Source organism: Mobula birostris, chromosome 22, assembly GCF_030028105.1.
Source record: "Mobula birostris isolate sMobBir1 chromosome 22, sMobBir1.hap1, whole genome shotgun sequence".
Classification (NCBI taxonomy): Eukaryota; Metazoa; Chordata; class Chondrichthyes; order Myliobatiformes; family Myliobatidae; genus Mobula; species Mobula birostris.
The window spans coordinates 23420662-23441040 of record NC_092391.1 but is presented as its reverse complement, the minus strand read 5'-3'; the positions used below and the strand labels follow the sequence as shown (position 1 = coordinate 23441040).

The window sequence follows — 20379 nt, the reverse complement described above, 5'->3', positions numbered from 1 at the left end:
CACTTAATAACTGGCCTTTCAGATAATTGAGTTGCTGTATTGGGCCCAATAACTGCATTCACTGATTGTACAATTTATGAAACCCACCTGTTACCCAGCTGAATGCCACTGAGTGCTGTTGTTCCATCTCTGCTCACAAACAGCCTTAGATTACTGTCTGAAAATGAAGTGTAAAGGCCATTAACATGCTGTGTAAAAAATGCTTACAAGCACCAAAAAGAAAACAGTTGCTCCCATTGATAACTGATTTTCATATTATCAAGTAACGACCAGCTGTCAGAAACTACAATGGTTTACACTGTGCAGTTTCCTGATTTGCATGTAACCACAGTACCGCCTAATGAAGTACTCAAAAATAACAAGGAGAGAAATGATCAATTGTTGCATGATTGAACTTGAAGGAAAAAAATAAAAATACTGTTCTCAAAAAATGAGATGTGTCTTTTTGACAAACACTTGAACCTGCCAAACAGGCAAATTAACCTTGAATTAAAAGCTCATTCTGAATTATCATGTAATTTTACTACATCAATTGTTTATCAATGGGATTTTCTACAAAAATAAGCATTTTTTTTTGCTGTTGAGAGGGCAGGGCTAGAGAACAATGGAGATAAAGAAACTTACGTCTAGATTTTTTTAAAATGCAAATTTATCAAGGTTAAAATTCTTTAATTCAATATTTTAATCAGGTTAGCAAAGCATGAACATACCAAAAGTTCATCTTTACAAGGAGCGTTATTTCCCACCGGACGTTTATATTGAAATGAATGGTTTGAAATTGGTTGTCAGCTTTGATGGAGTTATGTTTGTGAATGAGTGAAAAGGTTTTCAAGCAGTGATGGTATTTCTACATGCATGGGGAAACATGATTCAAAGGCAGTTTTCAAAATGGAACTCAACAGTCATTTGAAAAAGAAAATACTGTAGATCAAAGAAAAAAAAGTGCAGGATCTCCTTAACAGGCACCTCCACCTCTGCTCCATGACTCTAACCCATTATTTAGATCTCTAGTGCCAAGGAGCAGTGACTTCAAGTTTTAAAAATATTGTAGCAAGTATTATGGATGAAAGGTCATCTTGAAAAAGGATCTAGTGCTTCCCCTGCATTTATGACAAATATCTCTTCTTGGGCTTCCAGCCAGGCACAGGTATTGATTTTAACTAATGTTTTGATGACAAACTCTGCCATCTTCTTCAAGGATGATGTCTAGGCATGTCTACTCCAGCGGTAATACTAGTTGTCCATCGCTCCTGATTGGTTGGTCCTCAACCCATCAGGTTTCCGATCTCCGACCTTGTTTACAATCAAATTCCAGTTTTTTCCTAGAGCGAGACCTTCATGTTTGTTAAAATTCTGTTCCTCTATTTTTATTTCAATGGCTTCCTTCACCAGGCAGTCCCAAAAGCCATTGGCGCGGCACAGTAGCTTTGTGTCGAAGTCAGTCCTATGGCCATCATGGATCCATTGTTCTGCTACTACCGATTTCTCCAGGTAAGCCAAACCCAAAGGTCATCTTGTCCAGAAAACACACACACATTTGTTTTTTTTTTTAAGATCAAATTTGGGAGAATGAGCAAGTGCTTTCATTCTTTACAGTTCCAACCATATTATTTCCTTTAGAGCATTGATTAGTACAGGCCCTTTGACCCACAATGTGTCAAACCAATTCAATGTCCTATAAATTAGCAGAGACATTCAACATGTCTCTGCTAATAGTTAAAAATTAAATTGAACATACACAGCAAAAGACTACAATTAATATTTTGATCTTTGCTTCCTCAATGGTATCAGCAATTGCTTCAATATTTGCATTACTGCTGCACTGACTTTTCATTAGACCGGAGCACAGTTCCAACTGGTACAGTTTACTTTTCCAGGTTATAAACTGCAAACTCTAGACAAGTGGAAATATTTATCTCCCTTAGATTGTAAATGAATTATTTGTTGTGTCACCTTGTTCAGATTTATATTAAAGGCTTAAGTGTTGTATACAACAGCAAACTATTATAAGTGAATAAAATGAATCCCGAGAGAACATGGTGATTAAATTCCGAGGATTTCAGTGAAATCAAATCTGTTACCTGAAATAGATAAACAGGGTTGAAAATGAAATCCTCAGCAGTAAAATTATAGTTTCCACTTTCTAAAGACAATCTTCTGAATTGGGTGCAGGAGGTTAAAAGGCTTAAATGTTTATAGATTAGTCACTGCTATATTAGCGTCAGGGAAAATTTGTGCTTGCCAACTAAGAACATTATGCGTCAAATCAGATTACTTTAATGCATTTTGCTGGAGCATTTAGTACTAATAAATGACAATATTTAAGCACCCTCTATCCCAAATGCTGAAGGAGAAATAAAGGTAACAGAGATAAAAACCATCATTTTCCAGAAATTGTAAGAATCATGACAACAGTCCATAGAAAGGCAAATACATCACTGTTCAAGAAGTCAGCATATGCCATGCAATTGGCTCTTGTATCTGAACAATTAACCCATTTATGGGTTAACATACATTTAAAGGGGACTATTCAAGGACCGTCAGAATAGATTTGTAAACAACTCCGTGTTCTTTTCAGCATGAAAATAAAAGCAATTGAGTAGATTGAGCACCTTCTCAAAAGAGGTCTTAAATGACTGGATTAGTACTTGAATTTGAAATATAGAACACGAGATTGACATTTAAATGGGATTATTTATAACTTAAAGAGTTAAAATGCAGTGAAAACTTGGGTGTAATGAATAATCCTGTTGTGCTGTAATCTCTTCCAAGATTTACTTGCCTGGCTCTTGAAAATAAAGAGGTCATCATTAATGAAAATGCAAACCCATGGACAGAGAAAAGGTAAGAGGAGAAGTCAAAGGATGCTCTGAAGAGCAAGGAACATGAGTGGTTGGGTGCCAGCAAATTCCAAGGAAGAATACAAAAGATTGTAGGTCATTGAAAGTCGTGAAGTGGGTATAGTGTTGATGAACACAAATGTGCAGCAATACGTTTCAGAAAAAATGACCAGGATAGAATAACCTAAATAATCAGGGTTTAAACAGCATAACAGAAATACAAATACAAATCTTTAGCATGACAAGCCCTAATAAGAGATCAAAGAAAAGAGATTAAGAATAAAATTGTGGTTTGTACTCATAAGGTTGTGCTTTAGTGATGCAATTGATTTTGCTGTTGATGAAGCTCATGACAAATGAAGCTTTGGAGGTTCACAAAATCTACGAGATATTTTGAGGAAAGATAGTAAAAGACTGACTGGCCAATTGACATATGTGCCATGGATTCAGGATTGTCAAAATGAAGCTAGAAGCACAGGAGTGCAGAAGGCGGCCATTTAGACTGTTGTGCCTCAACTCTCAATTAGTCCCAACACCCTGCCCTTGCTTTGCAACTTTCCAAATGCTTTTCCCTGCAAGTAATTTTTCAAATCCTTTTGAAAGTTATTATTGAATCTGCTTCTATTTTAAGTAGAACACTACAGATACATCTTAGTACCCAAAATAAAATCTACTCATTTCACCTCTTTTTATAAGTCACTTACGTGTGTACCCCTGATTTTAAACTGACATTAAAAATGTTTTCTGCTTTACAAGTTGAGACTGGAACTATGAAGTCACTGAAGTGACTGGAATAGTATTTGAAAAGGGAATTACAAGAATGATATTTAAATAGGATTGGCTCTAACTGTAGAGTGAAGACAATGAACTCTTAGATGAACAATTCTGCTTGTGCTGTAATTTCAAGATGATGTACTTGTGTGGCCCACGGAGAATTTAAAAGAACAAAATTTGGCAGCAGTTGAATCTGCATATTTACATACTTGTCTCGTTAAAAGACCACACATCATTGTGTTTATCCTTCAGCAGAAGATGAGGCACATGACCGTTATTAGGCCAGAGTCAGATTCTCCACAGCAGCATTAGTCATGCTACTGAACATAAATGGAGCAGTTCATCAGATGAATTTTAATGATGTTGCTTTTCATATGACCTTATTAGTCATATTAATTACTCCTTGTATTTATTAACAAGGAGTACCCTTCTAGAAGAGAGGCAATTCCCAACTTTGCTACTTAAGGTTTAACTGTTATTGCAGCTGCTAAAATATAGCAATTTAGATGACCACAAGATACAAGAGCAGAATCAGGCCATTTGATCTATCAAGTATGCTCTGCCATTCAATTCTGACTGATTTTTTAAAGCCCCACTCTCCTGCCTTCTCCTTACAACCCTTAGCCCCTTACAAATTAAGAACCCATCAATCTCTGCCTTAAACAAACCGAATGACATGGCCTTCACTGCTCTTTGTGGCAACAAATTCTAAGGATTCACCACCCTCTGGCTGAAGAAAATCCTTACATCAATTTTAAAGGGACACACCTTTATTCTGAGACTATGCCTTTGAATCCAGACTCGAGTACTAATGGAAATATCCAGGCCTTTCAATGTCTGGTAGTTTCCAGTGAAGTCATCGCTCCACCCACATCCTTCTGAACTCCACTGAGTAGAAGCTCAGAGCCATCAAACTCACGTTAAGCCTATCATTCTTGTGAACCTCCTCTGGACCCCCATCAAGGGTCAGCACAGCTTTCCTTAAATACAGGGCCCAAAATTAGAAACACAGAAAACCTACAGCACAATACGGGCCCTTCGACCCACAAAGCTGTGACAAACATGTTCTTACCTTAGAAATTACCTAGGGTTACCCATAGCCCTCTACTTTTCTGAGTTCCGTGTACCTGTCCAGGAGTTTCTTAAAAGACCCTATCGCACCCACCTCCACCATCGTCGCCGGCAGCACATTCCATGCACTCACCAATCTCTGCGTAAAAAAACTCACCCCTGACATCTCCTCTGTACCTACTTTCAAGTACCTTAAAACTGTGCCCTCTTGTGCTAACCGTTTCTGCCCTGGGAAAAAGCCTCTGACTATCCACACGATCAATGCCTATCATCCTATACACCTCTATCAGGTCACCTCTCATCCCCTGTCGCTCCAAGGAAAAAAGGCCGAGTTCACTCAACCTATTCTTATAAGGCATGCTCCCCAATCCAGGCAACATCCTTGTAAATCTCCTCTGTACCCTTTCAATGGTTTCCACATCCTTCCTGTAGTGAGGCAAACAGAAATGAGCCCAGTACTCCAAGTGGGGTCTGACCAGGGTCCTATATAGCTGCAACACTACCCCTCGGCTCCTAAACTCAGTCCCACGATAGATGAAAGCCAATGCACTGTATGCTTTATTAACCACAGAGTCAACCTGCACAGCAGCTTTGAGTGTCTTTTGGACTCGGAGCCTAAGATCCCTCTGATCCTCCACACTGCCAAGAGTCTTACCACTAATACTATATTCTATCATCATATTTGACCTACCAAAATGAACCACCTCAAACTTATCTGGGTTGAACTCCATCTGCCACTTCTCAGTCCAGTTTTGCATCCTATCAATGTCCCGCTGTAACCTCTGACAGCCCTCCACACTATCCACAACACCTCCAATCTTTGTGTCATCAGCAAATTTACTAACCCATCCCTCCACTTCCTCATCCAGGTCATTTATAAAAATCATGGAGTAGGGACCCCAGAACAGATCCCTGAGGCACACCACTGGTCACCGACCTCCATGCAGAATATGACCTGTCTACAACCACTCTTTGCCTTCTGTGGGTAAGCCAATTCTGGATCCACAAAGCAATGTCCTCTTGGTTCTGCAGACTCCCTACCTCCATACACTACCTGTCCCTCCACCTCTTTGCATGCTCAGCAAGGACAACCTCAATGCTTTCAGTTCCTTCATCCAGATAATTTATGTATAAACGAAAAGCTGTAAAGCTGTGGTCTCAACACTGACCCCTGTAGAACTCCTCTAGTCACTGGCATGCATTCTGAAAAGCCTGATGATACACTGAGAATTGTACCCCTGAATTATGTGGGGATAAAATGGGCAAGAAAAAGTGAGCTTACCTTCAGCATTACTGACATCCGTGAAGTCTTGGCTCTGTACGATTTTTTCCACAATGTCATCTGCATCAATTCTGGTGTCATCAACCCAAGTGGGCTGATTTTCCACCGTTTCCTTTTTCCGCCTTTGGGAGGGAAGATACATTAGAAGCAATATATCTACATGCTTAAAAGTTATCAGAACAATCAGAATGAGGAGCCTGCAGAATAAAAGTTTGCAGATTTCATTTCCAAATCTCTCTAGAAAGTGTTTACCTCCTCAGTCCTTACACATTTTGTTTAAACATGTCACCAAAAGCTAATCCAATGGATGCCCAGTAGTTGCACAAGTGTTTGTTCTAGCAGACTATATTATCTAGAGCAAAAATTCTGATTTTTCCCACAATTCACACAATTGTCTCAGAGGTCAGTGTAGGAACAAACCTAATACCTTTATAACCTGTTTAGTCAAATGGCATACCAAGCACTTCCCACTAAGCCATTAGGACAGCTGAAATTGGTTACTTTGGCCATTTCCCCATCTCAAATCAGATTGGAATTCGCAACACTATTTCATTCAGATTGGCTGTGAAACAATTTATGGTTCAGACACAAATAGAACAAGTCAGAGATAAGTGCACTTATGAAGCTTTATCTATTAATGCTGCGATTAGCAAGTCACTACAGATGCATCTTGGCCATTTCTAGATTTTTTGCAAAAGTTTCTGCATCATCAGATATAATAATAGTTTCGGTAAAAATTCAAGTACTTTCTCCTTTGCTCGTATTCCTCGCGTTGCAATTACTGCATCTTAGAAGAGGTTGCAAACTTGTGAAGGGACAGAACAGCAACACAAGATACTGGGAAATTTCAAAAATTCATTCCATTGAAGACTTTTGCAGTTGAAAGAAGCAAATTCCGACAGCTCAGTCTCCGTTGAACTTGAGCCAAGCTTGTAGAAAAGAAAGGTGAGCTTGCCTCTCTTCCCTGCAAGGACAGCGTTGGAAAAAAAGGCAAAGTACATAGTGCCAGGAAGCAGCAGCATCTCAGTAAATAGATTGACTATTCAGAGTCAGAGGCAAAATAGAGCAAATACAGATATCTCAGTGCTGTCAATTCAAATCATCTTATGCCCAGAAAAAGATTCAATTGTCAAGGGAAAGAAACTTTAGTAGAATAGCATGACTTTAATTTGAAGGAAAAGGCAAAACAAATGAATGACCTGAGAATTAAGAACAAATTGTCCTTAAAACCCGGTCAGAAAATCCAGTCTGAAGAAATTACCCTACAGCCCAATATTACAATACCCTACAGCCCAATTAGCAGAGAAGAAAATATTGAATGGTACACAAAATACATTTACAGATTCATGCTTAAATGATCAGACTACAGACAAACATTTTCTGATCTGGAACAAATACACATCTCAGACTGTACAGTGGAGTTTGAAAAATGTAGAAGACAGAATGGATCACAGATTAAAACAAACATTCTTCAAATTAAACTGTACATATAATGTTTCGTGGTCTCACCTTCTATGGGTCCTGCTATCAGGATGTGCACTATCCAGAGATAGGGAACTACCTCTTTTAAACAGAACAGCTGTGTACCTGGATGGCCTGTCAGGAGGGAGTGCTGGCCTTGGAGGCCGTGGTGGTTTCTCCATTTTGTGTTCCTTCTCTCCTTCTGTGCTCTCAACGGTAATGCTGAGCCCTCCAGATGCACTGCTACTACTGGACGTATTCCGCCTGTGAGTTAGGTCTGAGAGACTAGAGGACCGGGAGTGCTCAGTGCTGTAACCTGAATTTTCAAACAATATTGAACTTCCAATAAATAATTTCATGTGTAGATACAAATCATACTATCTTTGGAGATCATTGATCCATGTAGTACATTTTTTGGTTATATAGCATTAACTATAAATTGCTTTTTTTTGCTTTATTTTATTAAGCAGTAAATTACTTATGGTGCATCCAATCTTATTCAATTTAGCCTCAGACTCTTTAAGGAATAAATCAGCTCAGAGGTGACTGGGTTACCAACATTAAATTACATCAAGCATACATTCAGCACTTTCAAAATGGTTTTCTTTTTTGGAATGGACTGAAATAAATTATGCATTTAAACTATTTGTGACATCACCCAATGCACAAACTGCAGATTCAATTCCAAATTTACAATATCCAATTAACTATAAGACAGCAAAACAATCGTCAAAGCAGATATTTCTGATCACGAAAGATCCAAATTTTCAAAATTCTATCAATATCTTTAATTGAGTTACTTTGCTGTGTGCCACCTGTGCACTCAGTGTTGATCTCAGACAAGAAATTAAAGATGTGAAATGAAACCAATAAACGATTGGGAAAAGATTTGTTATTTTATTGGTAGACTGAAACAAGTGATATTCCTTACAAACCTGTTTTGGTATTTGACTTCTCGCCAAAAGATTAATGAAAACTAGTCATTCTAGGAATCAGTCTGGTGAACTCTTGCTGCATTTCATCCTATCCGCTAACAATATCCAGATGGTAGTTATATCCGAACCCCATGTACCATAATTAGAGCAAGACATCTTTACTCCTGTATTTAAATTCCCTTGCGATATTTGCTTTTCTAATCACTGGCTGAAGTTGTCCATTAGCTTTGTGGTTTGTGTACGAGGACAGCCTGGTCCCTTGAATACCCACACCTTTCAATATCTAAATCACATCAAACAAAACCATCTTTAAAAAAGTGGATTACTTTATTTTATTGCATCAATAGACAAGTGAAAAATATTCCAGTGGTTGACATCACATTTTACACAAATCTTTCCAGCCTAGAACACCATTGCAAGAGTTCCTCAAGGCTCTGATTTCCCATCTTCAGTCACTTCAAATACATTTTGGTAGTGTCAGACTAACAGACTTCTTGGACTATTAAATGCATCTTCCAATTGACTTCAGCTTACTGCACTCAAGTCAAAGGCTACTGTAGTGTCACCTCACCTCTACAATATTTGGACTAAGGCTGTGATGAAGTCTGGGACTAAGTAGTCCTGGCAAAATCTAAACTGGGTACTTGTGAGCAAGTCATTGGTGAGGAAGTGCCACATGACAAAGTTGTCAAAGACACCTTCCATCACAATGCTGATGATTGAATGTGAACTGATCAGAAGTAACTCATTTCTGCATACCTCGACACTGTTTTATCACCCCTTGTTCAATCCCTTCCGACCTATGTTCGTGACACTTCTCACGCTCTTAAACTTTTCGATGATTTTAAGTTCCCTGGCCCCCACCGCTTTATTTTCACCATGGATGTCCAGTCCCTATATACTTCCATCCCCCATCAGGAAGGTCTCAAAGTTCTACGCTTCTTTTTGGATTCCAGACCTAATCAGTTCCCCTCTACCACCACTCTGCTCTGTCTAGCGGAATTAGTCCTTACTCTTAATAATTTCTCCTTTGGCTCCTCCCACTTCCTCCAAACTAAAGGTGTAGCTGTGGGCACCCGTATGGGTCCTAGCTATGCCTGCCTTTTTGTTGGGTTTGTGGAACAATCTATGTTCCGTGCCTATTCTGGTATCTGTCCCCCACTTTTCCTTCGCTACATCGACGACTGCATTGGCGCTGCTTCCTGCATGCATGCAGAACTCATTGACTTTATTAACTTTGCCTCCAACTTTCACCCTGCCCTCAAGTTTACCTGGTCCATTTCTGACACCTCCCTCCCCTTTCTAGATCTTTCTGTCTCTGTCTCTGGAGACAGCTTATCCACTGATGTCTACTATAAGCCTACTGACTCTCACAGCTACCTGGACTATTCCTCTTCTCACCCTGTCTCTTGCAAAAACGCCATCCCCTTCTCGCAATTCCTCCGTCTCCGCCACATCTGTTCTCAGGATGAGGCTTTTCATTCTAGGACGAGGGAGATGTCTTCCTTTTTTAAAGAAAGGGGCTTCCCTTCCTCCACTATCAACACTGCTCTTAAACGCATCTCCCCCATTTCATGTACATCTGCTCTCACTCCATCCTCCCACCACCCCACTAGGAATAGGGTTCCCCTGGTCCTCACCTACCACCCCACCAGCCTCCGGGTCCAACATATTATTCTCCGTAACTTCTGCCACCTCCAACGGGATCCCACCACTAAGCACATCTTTCCCTCCCCTCCCCCGCATTCCGCAGGGATTGCTCCCTACACAACTCCCTTGTCCATTCGTCCCCCCCATCCCTCCCCACTGATCTCCCTCCTGGCACTTATCCGTGTAAGCGGAACAAGTGCTACACATGCCCTTACACTTCCTCCCTTACCACCATTCAGGGCCCCAAACAGTCCTTCCAGGTGAGGCAACACTTCACCTGTGAGTCGACTGGGGTGATATACTGCGTCCGGTGCTCCCGATGTGGCCTTCTATATATTGGCGAGACCCGACGCAGACTGGGAAACCGCTTTGCTGAACATCTACGCTCTGTCCACCAGAGAAAGCAGGATCTCCCAGTGGCCACACATTTTAATTCCACATCCCATTCCCATTCTGACATGTCTATCCACGGCCTCCTCTACTGTAAAGATGAAGCCACATTCAGGTTGGAGGAACAACACCTTATATTCCGTCTGGGTAGCTTCCAACCTGATGGCATGAACATTGACTTCTCTAACTTCCACTAAGGCCCCACCTCCCCCTCGTACCTCATCTGTTACTTATTTTTATGCACACATTCTTTCTCTCACTCTCTTTTTTCTCCCTCTGTCCCTCTGAATATACCCCTTGCCCATCCTCTGGGTCCCCCCCCCCTTGTCTTTCTTCCCGGACCTCCTGTCCCATGATCCTCTCGTATCCCCTTTTGCCTATCACCTGTCCAGCTCTTGGCTCTATCCCTCCCCCTCCTGTCTTCTCCTATCATTTTGGATCTCCCCCTCCCCCTCCAACTGTCAAATCTCTTACTCATTCTTCCTTCTGTTAGTCCTGACGAAGGGTCTCGGCCTGAAACGTCGACTGCACCTCTTCCTACAGATGCTGCCTGGCCTGCTGCGTCCACCAGCAACTTTGATGTGTGTTGCTTGAATTTCCAGCATCTGCAGAATTCCTGTTGTTTGAGAAGTAACTAGCTGGATTGTTTGGCCTGCCTTTTGTGTAAAGGACATACCCTGACCACTTTCCATGTTGCTAACGTTATAACTCATCAGAATAATTGGGTTAGTGTTGGAGCATTGCAGAATAGGTTAACACAAGCTCAGCAAGAGGTGATTACATTGAGACCAACAAGGTCTTATGGAGTTTGATAGGTGCATATAGGTCTCTTGCCGCAGGGACCAGCATTTAAAGTCAGCCATTGCAGACCAAGATGATGTTACTGCATTCAGTGGTGAATATTTGGAATTCTATACTCTGGAAGGCTGTGGCGACACAAGGAAAACTACTGATTGAAGAATGTTGCCCGAGCCAATAACCTTTGCTATATCTGAGTGTCTCAGTATTTTTTGATATCATGCAGAGTGAGAATAGAATTGACTGAAGACCATCCTCTGTGGTGGTGAGGACAACAGATTAAGTTATAATAGCTGAAAGAGATTACAAATGCTTCAACCTCTACATAAACCACTACAAGTTCTAAGGAAAAGGTAGATTAAAAAGAAACATATTCCTTGTGTAAGGAATTCAGAGCAAGATGGCAGATTTTGCTCTGGAAGGGGATGGACTGCTCTGATTCCACTGCTGTGTGCCTGGAGATTAAGATTTGTGATAAGATTATGAGTTTCATGAGCTAAATCCAAAACAGCTTTAGCAATGCAAGCTGCTTCAATGTTCTTGCTTCAAAGTAACCAAGAAACAATTAAAAGTTGAGCAACAAACAAAATGCTGGAGGAACTCGGCAGGTGAGTCAGCGTCTATGGAGATGAATAAACAGTCAATGTTTCAAGCCAAGACCCTTCTTCAGGGTTGGAAAAGAAGGGGGAAAGATGCCAGAATAAGAAGGTGGGGGATGGGGAAGGAGGACTAGCTAGGTGGTGATAGGTTGGTGGGAAAGCTAAAGGGCTGGAGAAGGAGGAACCTGATAGGAGAGGAGAATGGACCATGGGAGAAAGGGAAGGAGTAGCACCAGGGGGAAGTGTTAAGCAGGTATGAAGAGAAGAGACAAAGACAGTGGGGGGAGGGTCAGAGTGGGGAATGGAAAAAGAGGGAAGAGAGAAGGAATATTTTTTAAACCAGGAGTAATTGATGTTTACGCCATCAGGTTGGAGGCTACCCAGACGGAATATGAGGTGTTGCTCCTCCATCCAAAGAGTGGTCTCATCGTGACAAAAGCAGCAGCTATGGACAAGCATGTCAGAACAGGAATGGAGATGGGAATTAAAATGTTTGGCCTCTGGGAAATTCCACTCTTGGCAAATGGAGCTGAGGTTGTTGACAAAGTGGTCTCCAATTTACAGCAGGTTTCACCAGTGTAAAGGAGGCCTCCTCGGAAGCATCAAATACAGTAGATAACCCCAACAGATTTGCAGGTGGCCCCAGTTGGAAGGACTGCTTGGGGCCCTGAATGGAGACAAGGGAGAAGGTAAATGGGCAGGTGTAGGATTTCAGTTGCTTGCAGGGGTATGTGCGAGGAGGGAGATTAGTAGGGAGGGATGAATGGACACAGGAATCATGGAGGGAACAATCCCTGTAGAAAGCAGAGACAGCGGGGGAAGTGAGTCAGAATCGGGTTGTCACCGGCATGTGATATGAAATTTGTTAACTTAGCAGCAGCAGTTCAATGCAATACGTAATCTAGCAGAGAGAGGAAAAAAAATAAAATAAAAAATAATAAAACATAATAAATAAACAAGTAAATTAATTACATGTATTGAATAGATTTTTCTTAAAAAGTACAAAAACAGAAATACTGTATATTAAAAAAAAGTATGGTAGTGTCCAAAGCTTCAATGTCCATTTATGAATCGGATGGCAGAGGGGAAGAAGCTGTTCCTGAATCGCTGAGTGTGCGCCTTCAGGCTTCTGTACCTCCTACCTGATGGTAACAGTGAGAAAAGGGCATGCCCTGGGTGCTGGATGTCCTTAATAATGGACGCTGCCTTTCTGAGATGTGTTTGGTGGTGGGATGCCATTGAAGATGACAGAAATTGTGAAGAATGATGTGTTGAATGTGGAGGCTTATGGGGTGGTAGGTGAGAACAAGAGGAATTCTATCCCTGTTAAGCAGGCAGGAAGATGGGTGAGCGCAGATTCCTGGAAATGGAAGATATGCGGGTGAGTGCAGCATCAATGGTGGAGGGAGGGAAACTTTTTTTTTTGGAGGAGGACATCTCTGATGTCCTGGAAAGGAAAGCCTCATCCTGGGAACAGATGCGGCAGAGATGAAGGAACTAAGAAAAAGGAATGGCATTTTAAAAAAAAAGACAGGTTGGGAAAAGGGATAGGGTTGTAAAAGATGTTGGTAGACAGCTCGTCTCCAGAGACGGAGATAGATCAAAAAAAGGCAGGGAGGTGTCAGAAATGTGAAAGTGAATTTAAAGGCAGTGTGGAAGTTGGAGGCAAAGTTAATGAAATTGAAGCAGAACTACCTTCATCAATGTAGTGTAGGAAAAGTTGGAGAGCATTACCAGAAGACTCAGAACATGAACTGTTCTGCACAGCCAACGAGAAGGCAAGCATAACTGGAGCACACCCAGCTGCCTATGACTACTCCTTAAATCTGGCAAAAGTGGGAGCAGATGAAATAAATTGTTGAAGGGGAGGACCAGTTGGGCCTTGTGTGACAGAAACAGAGTTTTAAGGTCTTCCTGATGAGGGTTAGTGCACAGAGACTGAACATCCATGGTGAAAATGAGGTGATCAGGGCCTGGAAATTTAAAGTTGGGGAGGACACCGAGAGTGTGTGAAGTGTCGTGAATGTTGGTGGAAAGGGACTGAACCAAGGGAGCTAGAATACAGTAGAGATATGGAGACACAAGTTCAGTGGGGCAGGAGCAGGCAGAGACAATGGGCCTACCCAGACAGCCAGGTTTGTAGATCTTGAGTAGTGTGGGTTAAAGGAACTATGAATATGATGGTTGTGGATGGGAATTCTCTAGAATGGGGGTTAGTGATGGTGTCAGCGACTATTTTCTGATGGTCCAGAGTGGGGTCCTTTCCAAGGAGGTAGGTTTTCAAGGAGATGGTGTCTGAGATTTGCAACCTGGCCTCAACAAGATGGAAGTCGGTCTGCCACACTGCAATAGCACCCTTTGTCTGCAGGTTTGATGGCAAGGTTGGGATTGGGGTGGAGTGAGTGGAGGGCAGTGGCCTCAGAGGGGGTAAGCTTCGAGGAGGAGCAAGGAGTGCTGAAGTTGAACCAGTTAATGACTCATCAGCAATTAGAGATGAAAAGATCGGGAGCAGGCAGAGAAGCAAAGCAGGGTGTTCAGGAAGGGTAGGAGAGTTGGAGACAGGAGAAGGGGTCATCAGTGTGGGGTGAGAAATAGTTGCCAAGATGTGGACTCAGAGACATAGGCAACCAGAAGAGGAGTTTGGCATGGTGGCAGGCAAGTAGTAAAAAGTAATGTGTAGCTCAAGGGGATAAAAAAACATTCAATTTGATAGCAAACATTCTTTGGCAAATGGGAAGCAACCCAATGTGAATTAGATGGCACAACATACTACTGGAATGTCCTTTCACTACTGAGCCAAAAACTGAATCAAGCCCAGAGCAGAAAATCTAATTTCCTTCCTGACTTTCATCCTCTAACAGGATATAGTGGTGGGCAGGTTGAACTCAACTTCCAAGCACGTGTATATCTTAAAATTCTAATCTGGTATTAGCTGGTAATCTCAAATTGACGCCAAGGAATTGCTCTAGGGAATGGAATTTGTCTCTTTTCTTTAAATATTCTGATGCAACAACACTAAAGGTAACTAATCAGGATCCCATATAGGATATAGAAAACTTACAACATGAAAATAAACTAAAAGACAAAACACAATCAATAACCTCATCTCAGACACGTCTTATTTTAAGAATTAAGGTCAATACTGTAAAATCTGTAATTCACTGCAGCAGCTTATCCTCCCTGCCACCATTTGCTTTACTACATGTACTTTTACCTAGTAATTCCTTACATTTAACTAACTGCCATAACTTTATAACTAAGACAATGTGTAAAATGTATTCACATTAATGTGGGTTCCCTGAATCAGTTAGCTCCACCAGCAAGGACATTTGTGTCCTAATTGTAATTAAAGGATAAAATTTACTTTTAGAACATGAAATTGTATAAAACACAGCAAGAATAACAAATCTCTTTGTACTGTAGAGCTTACAGAAATTCAGTTTTCCCTTTGCCCCATTCCTTATGCTATATTGATAGGAATTAAATCTCTTATTCGATACAAGAATAATTTACTTAAACAGGTAAAGATGAGGAACTTCTCCAAATCTCAAAGATCTTTGTGTTTATTCAGTTCCTAATCACATGTGTTGAGTTGAACCTTTGGAAAAAACTGGCCTCACCCTTATGTTATTTTTTCTCCAGTCTAAACCATGACTTTATATTTATAAATCATCTTTCAGTGTTGATTACATTGCTCAGGAGAGCAGTACAACATTTTTCTTTAACTTTTGAGTAAATTTGCAACCTTACAATTCTAGTTGTTTGAATAATTTCTTCAAGCTCAAATGTACAACCCTCAAGTGGTGGCATGACATAAAAGAAAAAAGAATTCATTTACCTGATACTTTAGAATGTTGACTGGCATAACTTGAATTCCTGGAATGACCAATTTGAAACACTTCATCTGGGCTGGGCGGAGTCTGATCAGCATCTTCAGTCAAGGCTAGCAGAAACAGTAAAATTGACTGATTCTACAGTAAAAACCTCTATACCCTTAATGTTGAATTCAAGTAACATTCAGGAAAAAAAGGTAAGGGTGACTAACATATGAAACAAAGTGAGGAATTTAAATAAGCTATTAAAAACAGTATTACTCTGCTTGGCTGACTGTTGAGGATATATTGACCTGGATAGAATCTTCATTGTTAATTACTGAGAGGAATGACAAAAGGGCTGCTTAACTGGGGTTAAGAATCCCAGCCCCTGCTTAAAAATTCAGTGCGAACAATAAATTTCTTATTTTAAATGCACAAATGCTTGAAGTTATCGCAAAGGTCTGAGCCCTTTTGTCAGACATCCTGGAATTTCAGTCCTGTGATGTCCAGGTTGCTGAGCATTTCTAGCAACTTTTCTTATTTCAGATTTTCAGCATCTGCCTTAAAAAAAATCATTAAGGGAAACCGGATGAATGCTGAGCATCTGAAAATATGTGCATGAAGAACAGTATGAAAATCTGTTTACTGGTGTTCTAATTTCCATCAAATCTAATTAACGAATCACCAACCAATTGCCCTGAAGGGTCTCGGCACAAAATGTCGACTATACTCTTTTACATTGATGCTGCCCGGCCTGCTGAGTTCCTCCAGCACTTTCTGTGCTGCTTGGATTTCCAGCATCTGCAGATTTTCTCTAATTTGTGATTGGACCACTTGCCCAAGTTTATTTTTACCATGAAATTGAAATTTCATAGCAATACTTAAAGAGCTAGGAATAATTTGTTGGCAAAGATTTGAAATACAAATCCACCAATTGTTATTAATTCTTGTAATCAAATCCTACCAATCCATTCAGGCAGTGAATTTTGCATTATTATAACTGTCTATTGAAAGAACCTCAAGAACAATGAAGTCTCAAAGCTATTAGCACACTATTTACACTGTGACTCTTACATCAGCATTCAATTTATAGAAACAATGTAATGAAAGAATAGCAGTCAACAGCAGTAAAATGGGAACAGCTCTCAAGACTATAAAACTGTCAAAATCAAAGGAAATTAAAATTTACTTGCACAGAATTTCTCACTCTACTTCAGATTTATGCCCAATGCTTTATGACAAAAGTGCTGAGAATTTAAGTGCTCCAACAATCTCAAAAGGCAACTAAATCAAAGCTCCATAGTGCAAATACTAATGATAGTTCAAATCCATGTGCGAGTGATAAACAATAATGCATATTCTGGTTATACAAATGTGTCTATTACACAGTCATTGATGATCTCTTCAATTACATAATTACTTTCTTATGGCTATCTTAGATTCTTTACTGACAAGAAATCTGTACAGCTTGGGTTCCTCATACATTGAAAGTTGCCTTTTATTTGGTTGAAGTATCTTTTACCTGAGCTGAGTGGAGGCCGAGGTTTTGGCTGTCTCACTGAATTCAAGCCGCCTGAGGCAACAATATTGCCTGTGGTCCCATCTCCTTTACAGTCCAGCTGCAAGGAGCTATCTTGGCCCGGAATTGAGATGGACTTGGCAGTACATACAGGCCTGTAAAAACAATGGAGGACATTTTGTGCATTGCTTAAGCTTCGCATTTTCTTTAAAATAACCTGTATATCAATGCATTTAACACCCACCATAAAGTAGCATTGTTAACACTTGATTTAACCATCCTTAACCATTCAACTATTCCAGATTCAGTGTAATCACTTCCAAGGCAATCACAGGGGGAATCATTCAGTTCAAAAATCTCCATCGGGGACATTACACCCTTCTGATTCAATACAAATTTATAGCTTTTAGTCAACTCACTTTTCTTTCAGGCTGTATCAGAACTAACCAATACTAACCATCATCTTAGCTCAGTTTTTCAGATTGTACAGCCTGTACTTTCTATAGGCTTTTGCAACTGGTAATAGAAAGCGTAATCTGATACTTCCTGCATCAAGCAACATACATCAAAGTTGCTGGTGAACGCAGCAGGCCAGGCAGCATCTACAGTCGACGTTTCGGGCCGAGACGTTGACTGTACCTCTTTCTATAGATGCTGCCTAGCCTGCTGCGTTCACCAGCAACTTTTATGTGTGTTGCTTGAATTTCCAGCATCTGCAGAATTCCTTGTGTTTGCGTTTTTAACTTCCTGCATCAATTTGTTTAGTGTCTCCCTATAGAGATATTGCCTTGTTCTACCCTTCACTCCACCTCTCCATCAGGACTGGAAAGGAGCCAAAAAAAAAATTGATTGGGGGGGGAAGAGGAGGGAGAAGAGAAGGAAGAAGAGTAGGGGTACTCTTCTGAGGGAGTGGAGGGATGGAGGGGGAAGGCATGTAGGTGGGTGGGGGTGAAATGAGAAATTGGGAGGTGATCGGTGTAGGTGGTAAATGGTTGAAGAGGAAGATATCCAATAAGAAAGGAGAGTGGGTGGGGGACCAGAAAGCGATGTTGGGCAGGTGAGAAGGGGGCAAGAGAAGAGGACCAGAATGGAAAGGAAGGAGGCAGAAAATTACCAGAAACTCGATAAATCAATGTTTATGCTATCAGATTGAAAGCTACCCAGAGCTTGATCTCATCCTGGCAACAGAGGAGGCCATTGACTGACATATTGGAATGAGAGGGGAAACCGAATTACAATTGGGGAGGAGAGGGGGGGAATTGGAAAAATCCCACCTTGTGGCAGATTCAGAGAAGGTGCTCAACAAAGCAGTCCCCCAATCTACTTCAGGTTTCACTGACGTAGAGGAGGCCCTACTGGGAGCACCAGATACAGTAATTGACACTTGACAGGCCAAAAGGTGAGGTGTTTCTTCACCTGGAAGGACCATTTGGGGCCCTGAATGATAGTGAGATGTGTAGCAAATGTTATACTTGCAAGGATAAGTGACAGGAGGGAGATCAGTAGGGAGGGATGAGTGGATAAGGGTGTCACGTATTTTCAGATTTGTCCATGATATGTACTTGAAAACTGCATGATATATGTTGCTTGCTTTAACAACCAACACACCAAATGATGTGGTGGGACACCTCGCAAATGTCACCACACATTCTGGCACCAAAACAGCATGCCTACAACACTTGGCAGAACACGGTACACAAAACAGAGCAGCAACAAAACAGTAAAACCAAGACACTTCCTTCCCTCCCACCATCCCACACACAAACAGTCCTCCAACTACAGGACAGGCCTCCAGGCTTCAGCCAGCGATTGATCTGTGGGATTCAATCTTTGTTAACAATCCCTGTACTAGTCAACGACGGGACCCTGGGCCCGCCGAGTGACCAGCCCTTGTGCCTCATGACCGCACGGACATCCAATCCTGGGACCCACTAACATGGGATAGGTGACATCCACAGGGGTCTACCATCCAGTGACGTCACGGAGCAGGAGCCCAGACCCCAAATATCCTTGGTCACTCGTCCGGGTCACTGGCCTATCTGCGCGGAGCAGGAGCCCGGACCCCAAATATCCTTGGTCACTCGTCCGGGTCACTGGCCTATCTGCGCGGAGCAGGAGCCTGGACCCCAAATATCCTTTGTCACTCGTCCGGGTCACTGGCCTATCTGCGCAGAGCAGGAGCCTGGACTCCTGATGTCCTTCGTCACTCATCCATGTCGCTGGACTTGCAGCTCGAATGCAGAATAGAGGTCTAAATTTCAGCCTGATCTCTAACTCCCCATATCCCTATCTTTAAACTTTAACCTGACCCTCAACTCCCCTCTGTCCCCAGACCAAGACTGGCATGACATTGGCCTGCACTGTGCTGTAATGTTCTATATTTTATCAGCAATGTAACTGAAAACCAACGTGTTTTCTCTTTCTGGTTCTGAGATGTCTTGCACCTGAAATATTGTTTCTTTTTCCACAGGTGTTTTCTGACCTGCTGAGTAATTCCAGCTCCCCCCCCCACCACCCCCAAACACCATGATCTGAACCCTCCCTAGGAACACCAGCATTTCTGTGGCAAACAGCTGAAATTTAACCACAAACTGGAAATACATATGGGAGCCACATTTTGGATTGTGGTAGTCCTGCTAAGCAGGGTCAGGTGGTTCCACCTTACATCTGAGCCCAATAAATCTGGATTAATTGGGCATTAGAAGGGTAGATGTGGGCTGAAGGTACATTCCTGTTTAATGCTCCTTCAGTCAATAGAATGAGATTACATGGAAGAAGTATCTAAACACAGTACCTAAATTAAATCCCTTGAGCCTGTGGGAGGCAGCTTTCAGTTTTCTTGCCCCCAAGATCCAAACAAACTTCTGCATTTGCAGTGATCTATATTTAGGCAACAGTTGTTTTTGCCTATTGCCCAAGCACTAGAGGGCAGCATTCAACACACGCACACCCGCCTGCCTCAAACCCTACCTAAAACAGTGAAGCAAAATGGAGATAGGTATATACTGCCCAGTGATTGCCTAGGAAACAATTATTGTTAACTAACCCCAATACAAGATCTGAATACCATGTTGAATTATTTCAAGGTGATGGCAAGCAACATTTCGTAAAGTGATGTGCAGATTAAAAACAGGCAAAGGGCTGTTAGAAAAGTTAGCTTGGTCAAATGGAAATCTGGGGACTACCGTGGCTACGTGGAAACAACTGATTTGCTTTGCTTCAAGGAATTGAGCATAATCTTTGAT

The 20379-nt window shown here is 41.5% G+C and overlaps 1 protein-coding gene across 3 annotated transcripts in view; it reads right to left on the bottom strand.

The window, feature by feature from the left end:
* The window catches only part of LOC140186261 (early estrogen-induced gene 1 protein-like), a 105524-nt gene that overhangs the window by 8312 nt on the left and 76833 nt on the right, over positions 1-20379 (bottom strand). For 2 of the 3 annotated variants that reach the window (XM_072240307.1, XM_072240309.1), the window contains exons 6-10: positions 17138-17289; positions 15639-15743; positions 7477-7744; positions 5968-6089; positions 88-157 (exon numbers count right to left, since the gene is read on the bottom strand). In XM_072240307.1, coding sequence (XP_072096408.1) covers positions 88-157; positions 5968-6089; positions 7477-7744; positions 15639-15743; positions 17138-17289 — 717 coding nt within the window. The remainder of the gene's footprint in view (positions 1-87; positions 158-5967; positions 6090-7476; positions 7745-15638; positions 15744-17137; positions 17290-20379) is intronic. The other variant, XM_072240308.1, reaches the window with a different exon arrangement.